The sequence below is a fragment of the Cavia porcellus genome, unplaced genomic scaffold, assembly GCF_034190915.1.
Source record: "Cavia porcellus strain 051 isolate PalLab524CR breed Dunkin Hartley unplaced genomic scaffold, mCavPor4.1 scaffold_18, whole genome shotgun sequence".
Lineage (NCBI taxonomy): Eukaryota > Metazoa > Chordata > Mammalia > Rodentia > Caviidae > Cavia > Cavia porcellus.
Genome location: NW_026947501.1, coordinates 23,259,531 through 23,282,615, shown reverse-complemented (window position 1 = coordinate 23,282,615; position 23,085 = coordinate 23,259,531). Strand labels below are relative to the sequence as shown.

At 40.2% G+C, this 23,085-nt stretch overlaps 2 protein-coding genes across 3 annotated transcripts in view; both read right to left on the bottom strand.

The window, feature by feature from the left end:
• The window catches only part of Antxr1 (ANTXR cell adhesion molecule 1), a 201,495-nt gene extending 193,750 nt beyond the window's left edge, over window positions 1-7,745 (bottom strand). Inside the window, exon 1 of one of the 2 annotated variants that reach the window (XM_063229544.1) lies at window positions 7,217-7,745. In XM_063229544.1, the coding sequence (XP_063085614.1) occupies window positions 7,217-7,368 (152 nt within the window). In that variant the 5' untranslated portion in view covers window positions 7,369-7,745. The remainder of the gene's footprint in view (window positions 1-7,216) is intronic. The other variant, XM_003469037.5, reaches the window with a different exon arrangement.
• A 10,808-nt stretch (window positions 7,746-18,553) lies between these two features.
• Gkn1 (gastrokine 1) lies at window positions 18,554-22,734 on the bottom strand. Its single transcript, XM_003468931.4, has 6 exons — window positions 22,684-22,734; window positions 21,267-21,320; window positions 21,042-21,179; window positions 20,090-20,200; window positions 19,367-19,535; window positions 18,554-18,636 (listed from the first exon to the last, which is right to left on the bottom strand). Exons 1-6 carry the CDS (start codon window positions 22,732-22,734, stop codon window positions 18,554-18,556), a joined length of 606 nt encoding a protein of 201 aa, XP_003468979.4.
• Between the last annotated feature and the right edge of the window lie 351 nt (window positions 22,735-23,085).

Sequence of the window (23,085 nt, the reverse complement as noted above, 5' to 3'; positions counted from 1 at the left end):
CAAAATAAGTAGCCTGGTTCTCTGCTGAGTCTCTTAGTTAAATTTCTGAACTCCTCAAGTTGATACAATTTATCAACCATAGCACTCCCTATCCATATTTAGCTCTCCTTTTCCTCTGGACACATTTATTTAGTCCCTTCCTATAGGGTGAGGCCATGTGGCTAGTCCCATGGATGAGGTTCTAGCCTCTAGTCCTCTAGTTGTGGCTAGTGGGCTATGAGTGGAAGGATAAACATCACTTCTGGCTGAAGCATTTATCGTCAGTGCAAGACATCCTCGAGCGCTCTGTTCTTCATAGCCATGATGGTCAAGTAAGTGTCCAGTAGCAGTCTCCCCGCACCCGCCAACAATCTGGCTTTCCAAACAACCATGGGCACAGCTCCTGCTCCTACTCATCAAATGTAGTATGGGAAAAGAATAAACCTTTGCTCTTTCCTGTCGCTGAAACTTTGAGAGTTGTTACCACAGCATAACCTAACCTATATTGATAGCTTTTTGCCAATTTAGATTTTTTTTTTATCTTTGTGAATAGATTTTGAGCCCAAGAGGCTTGGGTTTGAGGTAAAGTTTTCCCAGTTGGAGTGATTTTGGCCAACTTCTCTAAACCTCGGTTTCTTCCTGAGTGTAATGGTGATTGTGACTGTACAGACCTGAAAGGAACTACAGAAATTAAATGCTACCATACAGGCAAAACATTTACCATAGCATCTTGTAAGAAACTAAGGCTCAGTAATTGTTATTTTTTTTGGCTTCTTGTTGATCTCAACTTTACTTTGCCTATCTCTGCGGAAATCCTCACTGGGCCTTTAAATTGGGCCTCCTGGAGTGCTTCTAATGTCCTTCTCTTTCTGCCTAAAAAGTCAGTATTCTGGAATTGTCTCCTGCTTCTCTTATATTCTTTGCACCTCCCAGGACAGGACACTGCTTGTAATAAGCACTGTGCTACCCACACCTTTATTACTGTATACACTGATGATTTCGATTGAGAATCTACTTGTGCTAAATTAATGAAAAGAATCAGCTGAGTCAGTAGAAGAAATTGAATTTCTTTTTCAATATGAATGTGAAATGTTTGAAAAACATTAAATAATGTGCAAACACCCTTTTTGTCTTTTATTGCAAAGGTAGAGCCCAGTGTCAGGCCCCCCATACCAAAAACAGACACACAGTCTAAGTTAGCATAGCAAATTTCATTTTCATCTATGTGGCAGCCAATGCTGTCTAAGAGGTGCCAGAGTTTGTTCCTAGATCACTAGGCATCTTAGCATTTGAGGATAATTGCAGGTTATCTAAAGACAGGTGCCTTCTTTCAGCACTCCTGGATTCTATTGTTAGCTTGGATGCTAAGTGTTAGCAGGTCTCCACAGCCAAAGAAAGTAGAGGTAATTACTCGGCTGACCTAGACAGAAAAACAAAACAAAACAAAACAAAACACTTTCTCTTTATTTACTTTTATTTTGGACCCACATGCCGAACTTTGTAGATTGTAAGTGTTTCTACCAACTACTGCTTGGTCTGATGGGTCCTCTCCAATCTAGAACCTAGTGGAACATTTAAAACCAATCACAGAATCCATCTCAACCAAACCAAAACAAAACAAAAGTTCTGGTCTGAAATTTTTTTCTGATGTCTTCTAAAATTATTATTGTAGCATTTATGAAGTTCTTTGGACACTTTGTTTTCTTTATTCAGAACCAGTTTCATATTTTCATGACTCTAAGCCAGTGATGGTGAACCTATGGCATGCGTTCTCCAGCTGGCTGTTCGTTATCACTGAAAATTCTAAAAGGTTTGCCATCACTGCTAAGACCATCTTCCAAGTACTTCTGATAACAAGCTGTATCTCTGTGTTTTAACATAGTTACAGACTCAAAGTTGCCTTTTCCAGCAAATTCAATCTGAGCAAATCACTAATTTACTGATTGGATCTTTAAGTGCCAAATAATCAGATATCCTGAACATATCCCAGATCTGATTCATCAGTCAGCCCTCCAGATGTCTGCAGCACCTCGGCGGGCCACGGCGGGTTGGAGTCCCTAAAACCTTCAATCTACTCTGGCTGATTTAACAGTGAAGCAGTAGTTCCTCAAGTAAGCAATCCAAGTTGCCGTATGCACCGTGATTTACTGAAAATCAGATGCAGAGAGTCCTAATTCCAGGAGCCTGCCCAGGTCCTCTAGTTGTCCAGCCACATGCTTCTCATTACAGCCCAACTGTCCACAGGACAGATGAGTAGGAAGAGCAGGGCTGAGAACCAAAAGGAGACACTGCCCTGGCCCCTACCATGATCTAGTCCTAGTCCTTGAGTTGAACAAAAATTTTCTCATCCATAAGTTAGGGGCCGTCCTGCTTGCCTTCCCCCTCAACAAAGGTGACTCTGGGGTTCACATGAATGAACGTAATGAGTGAGTGACACTCACATAATTCTGATTCTAAGGATTTCTAAGTTAGTAGTTTGGAAACCAAGAAAATATCCCCTCTCCCCCCCAAAAAGATAATACTATATCTGGTAGTGAGGTTCTTGGTCTAATGCTAAAAACCAGTCTCATGACCATGTATGTGGAATATTATATACAGTAATGGTCCCACAGATCATCACCACCGTTGGGTCATCCAGTGGTGGATGCTGCAGTTGGAAGTTTAGGTGAGTAACAGGACAGAATCCCTTTACACAGGGAAGAGGAGAGAAAATTGTACAAAAGGAAGCTGCAGAGGGGATTCCAGGGGTTCTCATGGGCAGGAGGTATGGGAGGCCCTTTCACATGCAATGATTTATTGGGTACAGCAAAGATATGGCAGGCCTTGGCTTTAAAAACTCCCCATAAATAAGTCTGTTCAACACCTGCTCCTACTCTCCCACCCATTATCTCCTCCAGTTCTTGCTGTCTTCCCCAGATTCTATTTTTGAAGTTTTTAGAGGACATATTCCAAAGCCAGCCCTTCCCTAAGACTCAGGATGGAAAATTCACTTTCTCCATTTAAGTGACTAATCGCTCTCTATAAAACAGACCAATATGTGATATATAAATATATACTATAATAACACAAGGGCCCTGGGAGAGAGGAAAGTTTGGCCAAATAGAGTGCATTAATCTTTGAAGAGCCTTGGAAGACTTGAAAGAGGTGAGCTGCTCCTTTACTGTTTTTCTCTGGACAGAGACCTTCCAAATCTGACTTTTCAAACCTCCGATTGAATTCCCAGCAATCTGCTTTTCCTGACTATAACCAGAAAAGCATGTTTAAATGAACATGAAATTCCATCAGTATAAAGACTTGTGCAGCCCAGTCGCCAAAGCTGCTAATAACGCCCTATTGTGTTACTGTGGTGTTCTAGGTTATCATTATGCCGTCTTTGCGCCGGGTTGAGAAAACAGGACATTCCACTGAATGTATAATCTGGGTTCCCTCCAGACCAGAGATGTATCGGCTGGAAGCTGAAACGAGTTGAGATTTGATGCCATGGTAAAGAGAACCACTCGCAGGCGGAAAGAGAGTTGCCTTGTCGGGGTGGGAGAGGGACAGTGGTAGGTTTAGTTCCTGGGATCCACTGGTTTCAGCCTGCAGACTGTTTCCCCAAGCAGAGGATCTCACAAGCCCAAGGAAAAAACGAGTCAGCATTCTTTCCCTTCCCGCTCTGCTGTGGTTGGGTGCTGGACAGCAATGTCCTAGAAGCTTCTTTCTAGGACAGAAGAGCATGTCTTTAGGGACAGTCCAGGGGCCTGTTTGCCAAGACAGTCTGTCAGCCCATCCCCCAGCTCTAGACTCAACAATCACATAAATCACCCTGGCTCAAAGTGTCAGGCTGGAGGCGCACGCACAATCACACTAAGTTCTAGCAAGTTGTTTATTTGTAGCACAAAACCATCCCTGGATTCAGGCAACAGGACAACCAAAAGAAGTCAGAGGCATCCACTTGTGAACATAAAGTCACATGCTTGCAAAGTTCTCCCACAGTCCCTTCCCCCATCCCAAGCATTTTTGGATTCGTAACTATTTTTAAAGGAATTAACAATACATTTAAAAATTCATTCCAGATTAAATATAAAAGAAGCAACTTCCTTTATAATAGTGAGGGGTGGGAACCCTAGCACACTGCTTAGAGATTCTCTCCACTTAATGTTTTTATAAAAGATTTTGAAGTTTCAGGAAAGTATAAAAACAGAAGTTAAAGCTCCTGTTTTCTAGAAAGAAACACCTTTATTATATAAGATAAATATGGTCACACACAACTATGTATTTAATTTTTTTTACAAAGGAGGTTCATAATGCTCACAGTGTTTGGTAACTGTAATTTCACCTAAGAGTATACTTTGAGCACGGATTTTTTTCTTAAAGTATCCAACCAGCATGTCTAATACACAATGCATAACCAATACTCTGCATATATCATGCCTTACCTTAATCTCCTGTTGTTGGACATTTCAGTAATTACCATTTTTTATTATCATAAACAGCACTACCATGAACACATATTAAGGTACTTCTGGTGACTATTTGGATATTTTTTCTCTAAAATATGAAACTTTAGGAGAGTCTTGATTTTTTCTAAAATCATTTGAAACATATTGCCAAATTATCTTGTCTATTTCATTTGGTATTCACATGCAGCTATTTAAATTTAAATTAAGAAAAGTTTTAAAAGTCACTTCCTCAGCTGCACTAGTCACATTCCAGGTGTCTGATAGGCACCTGTGGTTAGCAGCTAATATACTGAACAGCACTGATCCTCTCACTTCCACCGTCCTAGAAAATTCTACTGAGCAGCGCAGGTCTAGAGAGGACATACCAAATTACATTTTCCCTATTAACATGTGGCAGTGCTCACATTTTGGTCAGTCCTCAATACTTTAATTCTTTAAAAGTCTTTGCCAACCTAATAAATATTTTATCTTGTTTGATTTTTTCATTTCTCTGATTACTAGTGAGGTTGAACTTTTTGTTCATTTATTGACGTGAATATATTTTTTCCTTTGTGAAATATGCAGGTAGGCTATTCATTAAACCACTAACTATAATTTTAAAATTCATTACTATGGGGGAAGGGAAGTGCTGGAAATTGAGCCAGGGCCTCCGGCATGCTAGGTAAGCTCCTCTCCCTGACTCCTTACTTTTTACATATTGAGCAGTCTTCATAGAGTGACTTATGTTGCCAAAGTTCTGTGACTTACTATATTTTATTTGAGGCATTTTTCACTTATGGAATATGGAATTTTCATTTGTTCAAATCTCTGTATTGTCCTTTTATAGTTCCCATATTGTCATCATGCTTTGTAAGCTCTAAGACTACTTTAATGGCCGCCTAAATTATCTTGTAAGACTACAGTAATACTCATCTAACTCTCTTCCAGTTCTGTGATAATTTCACTTAAAATTTTAAAGTTCCAATCCTTCTGAGATTTATTTTGGTTTGTGATGTAAAGTACAGATCAAACCTTTTTCTCCCCTCATTTTGTAAACCATGGGTCCAAAAACCACTTTTGAAAACAATGAGTTCATTCCGTACTTACTTGAAATTCCACTAAATGCTGACTTGCACTTGGATCTATATCTAGATTTTCTATTCTGCCCTTGGCCTTTACTATGCAGCTCTTACTAATTTGTCTTTTAATGTAATTTAATATTGGAGAGAAAATATTTCTTTATTATTCTTTTCCAAAAGTATTGTAGTTTGTTTTTACTCCCCTCCAAGGAAAGCTTAAACTCATTTTGTTAAATTCTTCTCATCACCCAGATAAACTTCAGAACTTGGGCTGAACTGAAAAGTTTAATTGGTTTATAAACTAACTCGGGAAGAATGGGTTGTCTTTCCAGTATGGAGTCATTCTACAGGGGGATGGTGATCCAAGTTTCCTCGTACATCCCTCTGAACCAGTTTTTTAAAGAGCACAAATAATAGCACCAGAGTGTTTTCAGTTGCCATCCCTGAGTCCATGGCTAGCGCTCTCACCCACCAAAGTAACAAAAGAAATTCCGTTTCTTAGCTTTGGATTGCATTTTCAGTATCCTCTGTCTCATAAATCTGCAAGAAAGAGATCTCCCTTCTCATCCAAAGAGTCTAGATTCAAAACAGTCTTTACGGAAAAACCAACTCCAGAGGCAACTGCAAAGCACATCTGGTGTCTAGCTGGCCAGCTTATTTTGCAGGGCTCTGTTTCCAACTCCCCAAAAACTTTCCACTCTGTGAAATTCATCTCTCCACCATTGTAACTGCAAGCTCTCTCCTGGCCTTGAGTGCTAGCAGTTTTAAAAAACAAGGTTCTTCTCTGAGGGTTTTTTTATTGTTCAAAAGCTGGTTTTCAGCAGATAGCATGTAGCTTCCGAGTGCCTGCGGCTTGGCAAAGCTTTGGGGATCTGGGAAGTGTTTAATTGGTCAGAGTTAAGCTCTTCCTTGAGAAAAGTCCTGAAGTCTAACTGCTGTTCCTTTTAGCAAGGAAACCAGCGCTCCTGCATCTCCCGGGTAGCCCATTTAGTCAAAAACTTGAACTTGCCTATATCTGGAATCTAAGTCCAAGGAAAAGGAGCGTTTACTCGCTGGGAATACTGTATTTGGCAAGGTCTGGAGACATTTTTGGTTGCCACCCATAATCAGGGAAGGGGAGAGTGTACCTGGCATCTAGTGGGTAAACAAGCCCAGGGATGTTACTAAACATCTGCACCTTCCTGGACAGCCTGGTAACAAAGGATCACCAAGCTTAAACCTCAGTAGCGCGGAAGTAGAGAAACCCTGACAGTGTTTGCACTCAGAGCTTAGAAAGATGCATTATATTATCGGGAACAAAGAGTATGCATTTTGTTTTTAAAAAGAGACCATCGGCTTTGAAATGCCCGCGCTACTTTTACCTACACTAAGAAGGGCTGCAAGACCTTCCTCTGGTAGTAAGCAAGCCTTCATCACCAAAACGGGAAGGAGTCACAGAAGCAAGTCAAGCCAATAGCATCCTCCAACTCCCTCGCTTGCTCCCAGGTCACAGAGAGTAAGACAGAAAAGAAGTCTGCGCCCCCAACAAGCAGCGTGGCCTCCCGGGGAGGCTGGTCAGCGCCACGAGCACGGGAGGAGCGCTCCCCAACAAAGGCGCGACGCTGGCCGCCAGCACCTCCCGCGGCCCCCCAGGTCCTTTGGGGTGCTCGCCTGTCCCAGCGCGACCCTGCGACCGGCCCCGCCTAGGAAAAGCAGCATCACCAGCTCAGCCTGGCTGCAGCGACTCCCGGCACTTACTTGTCCAAAATGAAGTACAGGTCAAATCCTCCATAGCAGGCTGGACCCCCATCCTCCCTGCGTCCCCCTTGTCCGGCGCAGATGAGTGCAAGAGTTGCCAAAGACAGCCACTTGAAGCCGAGGCCGAGGGCGCGCTGCTCCGCGGTGGCCATGACCCGCAGCCCGGGGACAGCCCGGCCTCCGCTCCCCACGCTGCGCGCACGACTGGCCGCGACCCTCAGGCGCGCGCCATCCAGGGGGCCCCGCAGCCCGGCTCCCTCGGAACTCCCCGGAAGCAATTGTCTGCAGCAGTTCAAGCTTTTCCCTCTGGTTTCCGCTTCGGTTCTGTTTCTAGGTTTCAGGTTTCAAGAATCCCGATGCCGAGCTCCACGTTTGCAAAGGGGCTTCGCCGGCTCGGGCCGCAGGGAGGCTCCCCAGGCTGCGCCGAGATTTTGCAACCGAAGCAGTTCAGTCCGGACGGTTCTTTGTCCCGGATTTTAAGTATTATGGGGTGGGTTTTCAAATTGTTCTTGGTTTGGGCAGTGCTTTGCCTTTTCTCCCTCCCCTCTTCCCCCCTTTTCATATTTTTGGGAGAAGAAAGTTCAAAGAGTGCCACCTTGTGGTAAAAGACGGCCAGAGCGCTGTTGGGGTGTACGGGAGAGTGGCTGGGCTGGGGGAGAGGGGACTTCCAGACTGAGGATACAAACTTCTTTTACCCTAACATTTGCAATTTGCACAGCTGAAAGTTTTCCTTTCCCTTAAGTCACGTATCTGCCCTTTCTTTTTCCATGACCGCTTCTCCATCCTTTCTAACCTTCATATACTTTCTCTCCCTTTTCTGTATTCATGGATATGGTCCCCATAAATATTTGGTAAGGACTCATTTCCTCCCAGCACTGTGGTTCTGACTCCAGGACAAACACAAGCCATTGTGCAAATCGAGTAGGGAGAAACAAGGCTTTTGTCATCTGAATCATCCAAGTGACCTTATGTGGTCTTAGCACAGATGGCCATGAGTGTGTCGGGGTCCAGTTGAAAACAGCTTTGAAAAGCACGCACAGTTGCCACAGAGTGTGGCACTCTGGTAGCTTTCAGCTCGGAAGAGCTGAGCTCTCTAGATCGTCTCTGTCTCCATAATTTAGGGATTCTGTGACAACAGTTCTTTCTTTCAGCCTATGAACTCTGGCTTTTTCTGTGCATGTTTGGTGCAGGGCAGTGGGAGTAAAACAGCTTTGGTCTAAACATTTGAGACTGGCAGGCAAGGCCTGTGCTGGGGCTTCTTGACTGGAAGGTCTTCTTTACAGTGGTCTCTGAGCCTCATTTTCCAGTGAGACCCCAGATCTTGCTACTGTGTCTTCCAATCTGGGAGTCCACCTACAGACACACACATGGCCGCTGTCAGAATTCTTTATCCACACTCCACATCCTCCTCTCCACAGGTGAGACCCTTACCCCGTAGTAGTTTTCCTCTAAGCCTTTGAACCCTTATGAGTCTTTAAGCCTCTCTATGCCTCCCAGACCCTTATACAATAGTGGTTTACCACAGTGAGTAAACCATAAAATCTCATTAATGTTAGTGGGATTTCCCATTAATGCTAATTCAATGTATTGTACCATCCTACCTCTAAAATGATCCTCCGTGTTCCTCATCTCCTGTATATACAACCTCTCTTATTGAGTAAGGGACTTATAGTACAGTAGTTGACGAAATATTGCAGAACTGATGGAGTGTGACTTCTGAGCCTAGGTCACAGAGACACTGATTTCCCCTCTTGCTCTCTTGGATCATTCATTCCAGAGGTGCTGAATGATTCCCTGCAGAGAGCCAGCATCAATTGCCAGCCGTGGGAGAGACCAATCTCGGAAGTAGGTCCTCCAGCTTGGGGAGCCGTCAGGTGGCTGCAGCCCTGACTGGCATCTCAACTGCACCCTCATGAGAGACCCCAAGTCAGAACCACTCTGCTAAGCCTTTTCTTAATTCCTGGCTCACCAAAGTCATGAACTAATGTTTATTTTTACTTTGAGCCTCTAGTTTTGGGGGCCATATGTTATGCCGTAATAGATAACTAATAAATGTTTAGTACCATGTTAAACCTTTGGGAATTTCTTTAGGAAAAAAATTACTTAACTGTCTCTCTCACTTTCTTGGCAACAAAACTCTTTTTAGATAATGCTTATTGAACTCATATTTTGGGAATGACAGCTTCCAAGAAAAAATAATTAGGGAAAGGTTTAAATACTATGACCTGTCCAAACCTTCCTGCTCAAATGTGTTACCATCCTCTTGAGGAAATTCTCATTGTTCTAATAGGACTTGGAGCATCTTGGTTGCTAACCCTTGCCAAGGAGCTCAACGTTCTGGAAAAGATTTATTAGCCTTTTAAAGATCCAAAGAGATATATAGGATTTTCCAGAGGCTGTTCAAGCCAGTGGAAAACAAGGCACGCGTTGGGTCCAGAATATGGCTTGACATTTCTGGGGTTGAAGACGTTCATGAGAAAATTAATCATGCATGTTGAAGCTGAGGCAGGGAAGAGATTTTTAGAGGAGGAAGCAGTCAGCAGTGCCACATACTAAGGCAATCCGGAGGACAAGCCGTGAAGAAATCTCACTGATCTGATACACTGATTTGCCTCAGTGTCACCAAGAATTCCAGTGCAGGAATGTGAGGGCTGAGTTACAAAGAAAGGGATCTCACTTTCAGGAATATAAAGGAACAAGGGAGTAACTTGTTAATGTTCAAATGATTTATTTACTGCAAGAAAAATCCTTAAGTATTTAAAAATGTCAAGAACTCTAAGTGCCTTGTCTTCCAAAAGACTGGTCATACCAGGGCTGCAGCCCTCCGCTCAGATCCCTGTACCTGAATATGACCTATCTGTTGACCTCTTAGTGATTCACTCTCTTTTGCCACCTCTGACACTGTGACCCAGCCCTTTTCATCAAGCTGTCAATCATACAGTTGTATTCTAATGACAGTGAGGTCTAACTTTCCAACAATCTCATTGGAACAGCTAAGTTTTATTTGTTTGGGTTCATGGAAAAGATGCTTGACACGAATCTAGATAACACAGACTATCCCAGAAATATTGGAATTTTTCCCCCTTAGAAATATTTGCCACAATATGGACAGATATAATAATGTCCACTAGCTTCCTGTCCGTCATGTTGGTAGGTTCTTGGAGATTTCACTGGTCCCTCAGACCAACATCTGTAAAAAGTCATGAGTATTTCCAGAGGCAGTTTATCATCTATAAAAACAAAGTTTCCAAAGAATCTGAAACAGCTGAGTAATGACTTTGGATGAGAGGAAAACAAAGGCAACAGAAATAAAGTGAAACCAAACGGTGCAACCATAACGTGAGTAAGAAGCCCTGATAGCACCTCATAAACCAGACCCTCTGCAGCTTCGGCACAGAAATAGTCCAAGCTTTGCAGTCTTTTTCTCATTAAAACCCCAACCGAATAGCAGCCAAGTTTGACTTAAAAATAAATTCAGTCCAATATAATCTTTGATTCAGTTAAGAGCAATCCAAAACCCCAGCTTGAAGCCCTGTTAACAACCACCCCAAATACAGAGATTAAAAGCTCATTCGACATAGGCCCCAACCCAATTCAGACTAATCCAGAGGTCTGCAATAAATGAGCCCATTGCATCTATCGGTCAATATCAGAGAGAGAGAGAGAGAGAGAGAGAGAGAGAGAGAGAGATCCTGTTTAATGTGGTGTGCAGCCCAGTTGAGTTGAGGCCACATGCCATCCCAATTCACCCCAACTTTACCTTCCAGGAGGGAAACTGGAGTGATTTCTATTGGGAATTTGTAAACCTAACAGGAAAATCCTACCGATGCTAACATCAAGCCTCCCTTAAAACTGACTGCCCTTACTCTGCAGTGAAGTATAATGAAGACAAGCTTCACCCACAACCCCAACCTTAAACATAGGTGGTGTGTCCTTACCTACCAGAATGTGACGTCTGGCTCTTCCCCCAGATCAAAATAATAATGTGTTGAATTGATTCAGGACATTGAGAAAGGCACAACAGTGTAACTAAAGACACTTGCAAAAGAAGACTGCTTCGGAAAATGGCATGAATGACGGAAAAGTGTGTTCAAAACAGGAGATATCAGTTTAAGGGAAACTGAAGGTGATGTGTATTTTACTGTAGTACATTTTTACAAGTTAAAGGTTCACTGTGACCTCCCTTATAGCATACATTCACAGAAAGACTAATCAAATGTGGAGACAAAAGCACACGCAGAAAAACATATACACCGAGAGGTAACAGAGACTATGCAGGAAAAGGGAATTCCCCAATTGCTATTGTCGGAGTATTAAAAGAAGATATTACATCTATAAAGAAAGAAGATGATGCTAGAAAAAGAACATTCAGAGGGAAACAAGAACTCTTAGAAATCAGAGTTCAATAGTAAAATTGAAAAAACTCCACAGAATAATTATGATATAAACTCAAAGGCATTTTGAAAAGTACAGTAGAAAAGATAGGGGCTGGGGGTTTAGCTCAGCGGCATAAGCGCCTGCCTTGCAAGCAGGCAGTCATGAGTTCAATCCCCAGTACCGATTAAAAGGAAAAAGACAAAAAAAAAAAAAAAAAAAAAAAAAAATAGATAGCACAAGGAAAAAGACAAGCAGAAACCACAAGAGAAATCCTGGACACGTCCAGAAGGTCCAACATCCACATACCACAGTCGTGGTATGAAAGGACAGAAAAAATAAAGTGGAGACATCATAACAAGTTTCCTAGAAAAAAGACTGTAAGCTTTTAGTTTGGGAGGGTCTTCGGAGTGCCTAAAGAAGAGCTAAAAACAGACCTATTCTGAGTTTATTATTAAAATTCTGGACACGCAGGACAGATATTTTATAAGGTTCTAGAGAGAAAAATAAGGTCACGTGGATGTAACTAATATTTAAATAAGTAGACATGGAATAAAGATTACCCTTGGTATGTGGGTGTGTCTCATTTAATCAGTTGAAGGTCTCAGGAGAAGACACTCAGGTCTCTCAGAGAATTAGGATTTCTGCCCGGTTCCCAGCTGCCCTGGCACTCAGGACTGCAATGTCAGTTCTTTCCTGGGTTTCCAATCTGCTGAGTTGGACTGATCGGGTTCCACAGTCACATGAGACAGTTCTTTAAGTCCTGTCTCTCCGTCTTCTTTTCTGTCTCTATCTGTCTCTGTCTCTATTTTTTGTCTCTGTCTCTATCTCTGCCTGTCTCTGTGTCTATCTGTCTGTCCATCTCTTTGCAAGCATTCACAAATCCCTGACAGACTGGTGGTTTCTGTTTCTTGGGAGAATATTGAGAGAGGAACTTGAGGATGAGAGGGAAGGCCTGACCCAGGATGATGATTATACAGATGGCCTGGAGTACAGACAGTCTAGGTAGAAGGATGGAGCTTTCTAAAATGATGCTGCTGAGAAGGAAATGAATAGCTAATTGATGTGATTTACTCTGAAGAGCCAATTTTACCTCAAAAATAGATAGTCAATGGATACTATCTGGTATCAATGAATCAACAATGTGCTATTGATGTATTCAAACCATTTAGAAATGTGTAGATAGAAAAATAGTAGCTAAAACAGGTTAAAAAAAAAGAATAAATGAAGAGCAAATGACAGCATTTTGTTATGTCTTAGCTTGTTCAAATTTTAAACTATGTGCATTTATTATTTGGAGTAAAAATTTACAGTTGTTTTTCAGTGAGAGGCTTCAGATTTTTCTAACATTTCTACTAAGGAATTCTGCCAAGCTTGTTTAAGCCTATTGAGCAATTAGCACAATAATGCCAGCTCATCTTTAAAAGTGACAATCATGCGAACTAGATAATAGTACTTGAAGATGTTTAGAAAATAAAACTGAAGAAATGGAAACATTCTGAAAAACGAGTAGAACAGAGTATTTGATTAGCATTGCAGGCAATACTAAAAGCATATTTAAGATACCTTGCCTTCAGTGAGGAAGACTCACACTGAGTAAAAGTGTGCATTTTCCTCGGGGCTGGCTCTACTGTTCTGAGCAGTAGGAGTCTCAGGTTGCTGAGCTGCAGCCAGATACATCAGAGCCTTTTCTGCAAATCTCAGGGACTCTGTCTCTCCTATGCCTGCCCATTGGCACTTGCGGTCAAAGACAAACACCATCTATTAGTTGAATATCTGAAACAATCTAGTCTGTCTGAGTTTTGAGTCATTAGGAGTAATCCTGAAGGAGGAGAATTCATTCATGTGAAACAAAGAACAGCCATTCCCTTTTGGTCCTTAGAAGAACTTAAGTCTCTATGTGTTCTAGTTTTCTTGAGCTGCTGCCAAGCTAATGCTCCTTACTTCTCACATCATGAATCCCATGAAGTAGAGATGGGTTGAACCAAGGCTATCCTCTTTGTCAAAGGGCTTTGACAATCCTGGAAAGGGCCAGTATCAAAAAGGAACTCTGCTGAACATGAGAACGAGAGAGAGCATTCTCAAGCAACATATTCTCTGATTACCAGGGTCCTGTATATCTTCGGTAGCCAGTGGAAGTATTAGCATTGGCCAACTTTCTTGTTACCTACTGCTACAAAATAAGTCATTCTCAATGTAATGATTTAACAATAATTTATGTTATTTGCCATGACTTTGTGGGTACTTTTGGTGTTTCCATTGAGGTGCCAACAAAATATCAATTGGGCTACATCATCTAAAGGATCAACTGGACTACAGGGCCAACATAGCCTACTTATATGAATGACGATACTGGCTTTCAGCCAGGAGCTCAGCTAGAGTTGTAATCTTCACATGTTTGTGTGGCTTCTCCTTGTGGCTTGAGCTTCTTACAGCTTAGCAACTTGGTTCCTGTTATAGTTTAGATCTACAGTGTCCCCCAAAGCATCATGTGTTCAGAAGTGAGGCTTTTAGAAGGCAGTTGGCTCATGGGAGCACTGTTCTCACCAGTGGGCTCACTGACTAGTGAGTCCAGCAGTTGCGTGTGCTCTTAGGAGGTGGGGCTGGTTCGAGGTCCGTCATTGGGCTGTGACTTGGAAGGGTATATCTCTCTCTCTAGCTCCTCCGTTCTCTCTCCACTTTCTGCCATGACAAGAGCAGCTTTCTTCTTAGCAGGTCTTTCCACCATGCCATTTCTGCCATGGAGCTGACCAGCTGAAAACATGAGCTAAATTAAACCTCTCCTTGTTAAGTAATAAATATCAAGTATTTTGTTTTAGTGATAAGAACGTGACTAAGATAGTTTCCAAAGGAGATGGCCCAAAAGCGAGCCTTCAATGAGTATTATGATATTTGACTAATACAATAGATTTAATTAGCCATGTTGTTTCCCCACTAACACCACGAGCAATTAATTAGTTTGCCTATAAATCAGTGTTCGAATCCAGTTCTGCTTAATCCACCATTCCATGCAGTGTGCTACATGAGTCCTTCAGGAGATGGTTAAGGCAGTTGTAGCCAAGCTCCCTGTGAGGCTGGAATGGATTTGTTTCTAAGAACCTAAGTGGGAAAATGCCTTCTCTATATTCCTTCCCTAAGAAGTTCTTTGAGATTGTGAAAAAATTTGATCTTACTTGTGTGTGTGTGTGTGTGTGGGCTGGGAGTGAGGGTGTGGTGCTGGGTTTCACTGTTTCCTGAGCAATTTCCACTGAAGAGATGAACAATTAAGGAGGGAGTGTCCATCTCCTTTTTCGAGTATGAAAGACAGCCTTGTTCATCGCACTGCCTCAAACGCAAAAAGTCCTGGGGAGACTTTGGTCTTATTGAGATCAACTCTGTGGGGTGTGTGTGTGCGTGCGTGTGCCCTCAAGCTCTGGAGTTTTATACTTTTCACAATGAGCACAGAGGACTTAGCCTTCATTTAAACAGCTTTTGATATTGATATTGATGCAGATTGAACCTTTCTTTCATAACCTATGGTTGCTTTCCCAATGAATGATATCATTTGAAAAAATGTTTGAGAGGGGAAAAAAGAAAAACACTGGATTCTTAACCAGACAAATGAGGCTCAGTCTTAGTTTGTCAGCATTACTAGGACATGGTCCCAGTTTCACGCGCCCCTTTTCCTTCTAAGACCCAGTTTCTGCGTGGTGCCATGATGTCTGCACGCCACCTCATAGCATGAAAGGCAACGGGAGCTTTGATGGAGAAGTTCACAGCTTCATCCAGCAGGTGATGGATGAATAAATCCATGTATTTCTGGAATACAGATTATAAATATGGATCAAAGAGCTAGAAAGATGGTTTTAATTGTCTTATTTTTGCCATTGGAATCAAGTAAATTCATGAAATGAATTGGAGAGTACTACTGGTTCTTTCCTTCCTATACACCTTAGTAATTTGTATAGAAAAATTTGTTTCTTCAATGTTTGTTAGATTTCCTGTAAAAACCAAGTTGACCTAGATTTTTCTCATGTGAAATTGATAAGCTTCTAAAGCAATTCTCTTACTGATTATGGAACTATTTAGGTTTTCTATTTCTTCCAGAGTCACCGTAGTTTACTTTTTCAGAAATTTGATTGACTTAAGCTTTTAAATATATTAATAGAAAGTTACTCACAATGTCGTTTTATTAGCATCTTAATATGTATGGCATCTGTAAGCAGGTTAGTCTACTTCAGTGTTTCCTTTCTGATTTATCCTTTTTTAAAATTTCTGGCTACGTTTATCTAAATTTTGTCAATTTTATGCTTTTTCAAAGAAGCAAATTTTGACTTTGTTGAGCTACACTATTATTAGTTTCCTATTTTATTATTTTTTGATATCAATAAATATATTTCCTCTAACTTATTTTGTATATAACTTTACTTCATTTTTAAAGGTAAAAGCTAACTTAATTTTTAGAGTCTCCTCTTTTATAAATAAAGACTTAAGCTATAAATTTCTACTACATATTGATGTAGATACTACTATAAGGTTTTTAATATGTGTCTTTTATTATTTCATAATTATAATTTTAAATGTTTTATAACTTTAATCATGTAGTTTTCTCTATCTCTTGGGTTATGTGGATGTATGTTACTTAACTTCAAAATTAGATGGAGTTATTTTGCTTTAATTGAAGGGGTTTATTTATTTTATCTCAGTTAAATAGATATCAGAAAAATATGTCATTTATGGTGCCAAGGGTTGAAAGTTTTTGAGATTGATTTATGCTCAAGCATGGGATAAATTTTATTAAACTCTTATATATGCTGAAGAAAATACATTCTGTAGTAATATAAATATATATTCATTAAAATAAATTTAAGTGCATTTAAAAAATTTTTGTACATTAACTTCTTTCCATAAGTTATCAAAAAATATATTTTAGAATCTTCAACTAGGATAGCAAATTTGTTTAATTTTACTTGCATTTTTTATGTTTCCCTCATATGATTTTAATAGGTATACAGAATCTAAGACATTTTATATCTTCATAATGAATTTAACTTTTTAATCTCAAAATAGTGATGAGATGATTTCATAAATTGTGGGATTTATCAGGTCTCAAAAGTCAGGTACATGACATTATATATGGTTATGTCATAGTTTTATTACTATTATTATTTTTTTTACTTGTAATAAGGCAGTGTCTTGGCAACCTTTGATGAGTCTTTGACAGACTTATGGCCTAGCAATATTTTAAAAATACTACTTCACCAGGAAGAGAACAAGTCAGCGTCACCCAAGATCCAGCCGTGGTGGAACTTGGGGGACCAACCAAGAAAACAACGAACCCTCCTTCTTGGTAAGCAGTGGTGGTGGGAGTGGGCAGTGGGTGGGCCAGGAAGAGAACAAGTCAGCCTCCCCCATGAGCCTACTGGGCACAGGCTGAGAATCAACCCCCAACCCCATCCCCATTAGCAACTGGAAGGTGTCAAGGACAGCCAGAGTTGATAGCAACTAAGGTACATAATATGAGCAACTAAATGCTCATATTGTTGGGTTGATCATGCTGACCTGGGGCCAGAGGTCTGAGCATCTCTTGGGAGGATGACCATATGCAATATAGCAAATATGGGGGATTTCCTTCTACCATCTTTTTGAAGGCGAATATTGTCATCACTGTTTTGCTTTGTTCTGATTGTTTCTCTCTATTCAGTATTCTGTTTTGATAGGTTTTATACTGTTCTGTTTTTGGTTTGATTTTGCTATACCTGACAGAATGGACAATATTGTGAAGATAACAAGATACACTATGGTAGCTATTGTTGTTTTCCTGGTATCCTGCTCTGAAGTTCTGTACCAATTTCACTGCATTGTTTCAATTGGCTTTGTTCTGTCTTGTTCTGGTCATTCACTTCATGTGGACAGCAATGAAATTGTGTTAGGATAAAGTAAATTGTACAAATATTTTCCTATTAAGACTTGATATAAAATATTAGTATTTTTGAAGCTGTGGAAATTAATGTGTTTAATTTTGGTTTTTAGGGTTACTTTGGGATGTTTTATCCCAAAGTATGTGGAAAGATTGAAATGCCCTCTTTTAGCAACTGGGATTTAAAGAAATTGTCTGGGAGCAACTTTGTAAAATGAAACTGCAGGTTGATATTGTAACATTTGTAGTCTTTCTCTTTGAGACTTTTTTCTTGAAATGCAAACTCTTGTGCTCAGTGGATACCGTGTGGCTTCACCTCCTGGCTTCATCTATCAACATGTGGAGGTTGTGGACTTTTGAATCAAACAAGATCAAGGAAAATTTGGAATTGAGATTCAACATGACATAATCTCTTGAACTGGAAAGACATTTGGGGGCCAAGGCTCACATTTTGGTTCAACTCCTTTGAGCATAGAAAAAGCTATCTGCAAGATGAAAAGAAGAAAGAAGGTTTTAGATGGGAACAGAGGAGGAGCAACAAGCAGCTTTGGGGACATGGGAAAGCAGGGTAGGTCTTGGTGTCCGTGGAACCCCTTGCTCCTCTCTTTGATACCCTTGGATTTATAGAATTCTATCTCCTTGCCATAAACCTCCCTTTCTGGCGTAGGCTACTTTGAGGGGATTTTTGTCCTTGCTAATTTTAAATGTTACTTTGCAAATCAACTTTAGAGCAGCCTTCACAGCAGTTGATGGCCTTGGAAGAATTCCCAGGGCTGTGGTTAGAAACATCTAAAGGGGTTCTTTATAAGGAATAGGTTTTGAATAATGCTAACTGTTGGGTCCACTGCACTCCAACAACTTACCACCACCACCTCGCACTTATGATCCTGTGCTTTCCAAAGAAGAATAATAAGAAATCTTACTGTAGACTGAATTCAGTGCTAAATAGGTTTATTGAGGCTTAAAGGAACCAAATTAACTAGAAAAAGACATTATCAGAATGACATGACAAAAATCTCGGAACATTTTTTTCTATACAGCATACTCTGATGACTTAGTGGCTTCTATTTCTCAAATTCGCTTTGAAGAGTTGATCCACAGAGGGAAATGTTCAGAATCCAGAGTACACTAAGAGTGTAGCATTTCTCTGAGTAAATTTCTCCTAATAAAAAGAAAAGAAATCTATATCGACAACTATTTAAATACATCTTTTTTTTTCAGGCAGTGGAGGAATCTCACAATTTCCAAATGATATGCACAGATTTCAAGATATCATTGTCTCTGTCTCTCTGTGACTGTTTCTCTTTCTGTCTCTGTCTCTCTCTCCTATTTGTCAATTAATCAAGATACAATCACTCAATTCAGAGATCTAGAAAATTGTTGTTGGCTTGGTTATTAGGTGGACACATTTTGTATAATCTAATTTTGAATGCCCAGAAATTGTGTTTGAGCTACAGAGTAGAATAAACTCTACTGTTTATAAACTTTACTGTTTAGAGACAAAGAGACATTCTTTCACTTAGCCATTCATATCTTAAATATGTCTTAAATATTCTCTTAAATACTCTAGATGCACCCTTGAAAGGCAGCATTCTATTAAGTTTAAGCAGAGAATATAGTGTCAAAAACACTTGGAATTGATTTAGGTTCACGCTTTGTGACTTCTTTCTCTCTCTGTTTCTGCTTCAGTGTCCTCATTTATAAAATAAGACTAACAAAAGAACTTGCAATACAACATTTCTGTGAGTAACAAATTAGTTAACACATTCAAAGCACATAAAACAGTGCTGCAGAGGTGCTAGCCTTGGTAACCATTCCCTGCACGACTGATGCCTTCTAAGACATGCTCGAGGTAGAGGTAACCCATGACCCCTCACTGGAATGTACAGTGGGAGAGTACTCACCTGGAATCTCTTCAGCCAAATATGTTGGAAGCCCATGGCACATGCCAGCAATGTTTTGTCCAAATTTGTTCAGATCATCAACTTGGTTGGAGTTGACAGAGTACTTCAGAACCTTTGGAGGTGCGCTCCCTGCTCCCTGACCCTGAAGAAGACACATGGAAAGGAAGAAAGAGAAACAGTGTGAGGGCCAAACCCAGTGGTTCGCTGATTTGCTAAGGGGCACAAGATCAAAACAGGGTAACTGCTTGACAACAATTTTTCAAAAACAGAATGAAAGAAGAGCTAATTCTAGCTCTGGACGTGTCAGCATTTCTAAGTGTCCCAAGAGAATCTGCTCCTTATAAAAACAAAAATCGAATTCTAAATTTATTTATTTGAGCTCATTTGATCACTTAAGTTTCTTGGAATGGGCCATGTGACAATCAAGTTGTCAGAATATAGCTTGTTGTCTCTGTCTTGTCAATGAAAGCTGCCCACCTATCAATTATAGGAATATGAACTCAGGAAAACATTTTCAAAAAACCATAGATCCCTATTCTCATCTATCTCAACTATGATACGTGAAATTTAGGAACCCAGTTACATTTAAATTTCAAATAATCGACAAATTATTTTTACTGTTCTTCCCCTGTGGTCAAATGGGAATGACAGTGACTTTGATCTCCTCTCACCAAAACTAAAAAGACTTATTTTTACCTTCTGCTCCTTGACTAGAGCATCAAGGGTTTGAAGAGAGGGCATGACATCATTGTTCATTTTGTGCACGACGCATGACTTCTTGCTAAAGAGTCTGGTTGCAGCAAAGCCCTATTAGAGAAGACCGTAGACAGTGAGGTGCATGTTCTCCAAGGAGCGTCTCTTGTCAGAAATCGGTTTCATCCACAGAAAGAAATGGAGCTCCTAAATCATGAGCTGAGATGGAAGCTCTAGGTTTGGTGCTGTGTTGAAATAATCTCTGTTGCTAACATTTCTAAGGACAAGGACAGACTGTAAGCTCTTTGAGGGGCACGGAGAGAAAGAGCGAGAGAGAGAGAGACAGAGACAAAAGAGAGATAGAGACAGACAGAGACAGAGATAGAGAGACAGGAAGAGAAATGGAGAGATAGAGACAGAGACAGAGAGATAGAGTGATAGACAAAGGAGAGACAGTGAGAAGCAGAGACAGAGATAGGGAGAGAGAAAGAAATATAATCAAATTCATAGCTTTATCTTCAGTTCTATCATGATAAGGGTTAATAATCATATAAATATTTTACTGAAATAAACTTTAGAAATCTATTATATTTTAGGCCCCTTTGTTCCTCACATTTCAAGGAGGCAGGTAAGACAAAAATTAAGTGAGGCCATCTTCAGGCAAACAAAGTCTTTTCATATTTGTATAATATTCCTACAATTTTTTGCATTTGGGGAATCTTGGTAACTGTTTACTGGCTTTTATTTAATTGATTACTCCATACTTATTAGCACTAATTAATTTTATATGAGGAGCAAACTTCAGTGAGCAAAATGATTTCTCTTTCTTATAACTATTATACTATTTGTAATTAGGTTTTATTTTTTCCTGGTTAGCTGGCATATTCCTTTTTGTTGTTGTTTTAAAAAAGACACCATATTTATAAAAAACGGAAGTTGCATGTTGGCTCCTTACATTTTCATAATCCCAAAGGGAATTCCAGGAGTCCCATCCATTGTTGGTGTCAACATTGGCCACATTGTGTGCGTTATTGATGTTCACTGATTGCTGCCCGCTTCCAGCCACGTTGCCTTCGTCGTTCACGTTGATATTCTGAAGTTAGTAAGAAATCGAGAATGACTTAATATCGTATTTCTTTGCAAATCCACTTGATAACAAACCTTAAAAAGTGAAACTTACATAGTTAGCAAAACCAGGAGCTACGAAGAATCCAAGAAGTCCCATCAGGAGCATCTGCAATCACAGATAACATTGACCACTGTTCCATGGCGCAGTGACACTTTCTTTCCTCTCTTCATGCTTATGGAAAAAATTCACTAATTTTTTAGTTTGTTGTGACATATTTTCTTCTTTTACCTTGTATTTTTAACCATAGAAAGTTTTAAAGATAATGCAGAATTATTGATTCATTAGTAAAGATTTCAGTTTGCATGTAAACCTTCTCAAAAGCTGACCAAGAATACATTTTTAAGTAAACAGCATGCATGGTATGTAAGTGGGTACATAGCAAATCACATTTGAGAATGATGTAAGTTAATTTTCCTGTTTGGTCTGGGTTGACAGACTCCTTGTAGTAAAAATATTATTTTCTTATTAATTTGAAGAATTTTTAAAATTATTTTTTACAAGGACTTAAAAGTAGACTTTTTAAGTCTTAAAAAAAGACTTAAAAATAGTCTGCTAGGGAGTCATAAGTGGAAGGAATTTTAGAGAATATTTAGTACAATGTAATCCTTTCACCGAATAGGAAACTAAGCTTTAAAGGTTAAGTGACTCATCCAGAGGACCAGCAGAGCAGTAAGATGTTTTACCTCATAGCTGAAGCCTCATCACCAACCTTTTAAAAACTCTTCCTGCTATTAAGAGGATTTATTTCTAAATCATTGTTTTACATTTGAAACCCCATTATAAAGCAGAGTCAGCTGTAGATAGTACAAGGTATAGCATATTGAAACACAAACATACTCGTCTGATTATTGCTCCTTTGCATTTTGCTATAAAAAGTAGTCTTATTTCTAGCACTGCTTGCAGAACGTGGGGTCCACCTCTTGCACTCTTTGGCCTCTGTCTGGAACCACAGTTGAGAGACTGCAGCATCTGTACATTTTGGAGGCTTTCCAAAACACATGTCACAGACAGGGCCTGAGGCCAGCCTTTCTTACCTGATCACACATTTCAAGCAAAGACTATGAAATCTAACCTCCCACCTGCACGTTGTGATAAGCAGCTTTTTAATCTGGCCTGCACGTGATCAGAATTTTTGGTAAAAAGAAGAATTCAAGAATGATGAAAGATCAAGCACATTCTAGGGCTCAGGGACTCTTGTCCTGTGTAGACAGCTGACTTGAGTGATGTGAACAGTAATTTTATGGAAGATAACTTGGTATAAGGTGCTCAGATATCTGTCTAATCCTGCTAGGATACCCTTCTGTATAGACATGCTGATGAATGCCAGATTCTATAAAAAGGAAAGAGAAGATTTTATTTGTCAAACTTTTCCATTATGGTGACCATACATGCCCCAGTAATCAGTATCTTAGAATACTAATGGTCTCCACTTACGAGGCACTGAGTTCAAAGTGAAAAATGTACTTACTGTGACCTTCATGTCTGCAGGAGTGCAGAGGGGAGAGGAGCAGGAAGACATGTACCTGCACGAGCAGACTTCTTGTATTTGTACCTGTCCAGCTTTACTTAAGACAGGTGTGTTTGGGTGGAGTCAAAGACTTATCTTTCTTCTCTTCCTGAATCTGTGCTTTGCACCCGGACGCTTTGGGATGCCCGGTTAGCAAGGCACTTTGACATGGATCTAGTCTGACTCACCCCTCGGTGTAGTTGCATATATCACAACACACTTGACATGATACGTGATAACTTCTGGTCCAGTAGAAGCCATGGACGTGGGTACTTGACACAATGATGTTGCTCAGATTCAGAAAGAGAATAATCCCTAAAACCAAACAAGCACACAGATGAAAAACTCTGTGTAGTTACCAAA

What these genes read in the sequence shown, in the direction of transcription:
- Gkn1 (XM_003468931.4), bottom strand. Translation starts at nt 22,734, where the DNA reads ATGTCTTCCTGCTCCTCTCCCCTCTGCACTCCTGCAGACATGAAGGTC. An exon ending in CTCCTGGTTTTGCTAACTAT is followed by an intron (nt 21,180 to 21,266) that starts GTAAGTTTCACT and finishes TACTAACTTCAG; the next exon opens with AATATCAACGTGAACGACGA. An exon ending in CTCTAGTCAAGGAGCAGAAG is followed by an intron (nt 19,536 to 20,089) that starts GTAAAAATAAGT and finishes TGTCTTCTTCAG; the next exon opens with GGTCAGGGAGCAGGGAGCGC.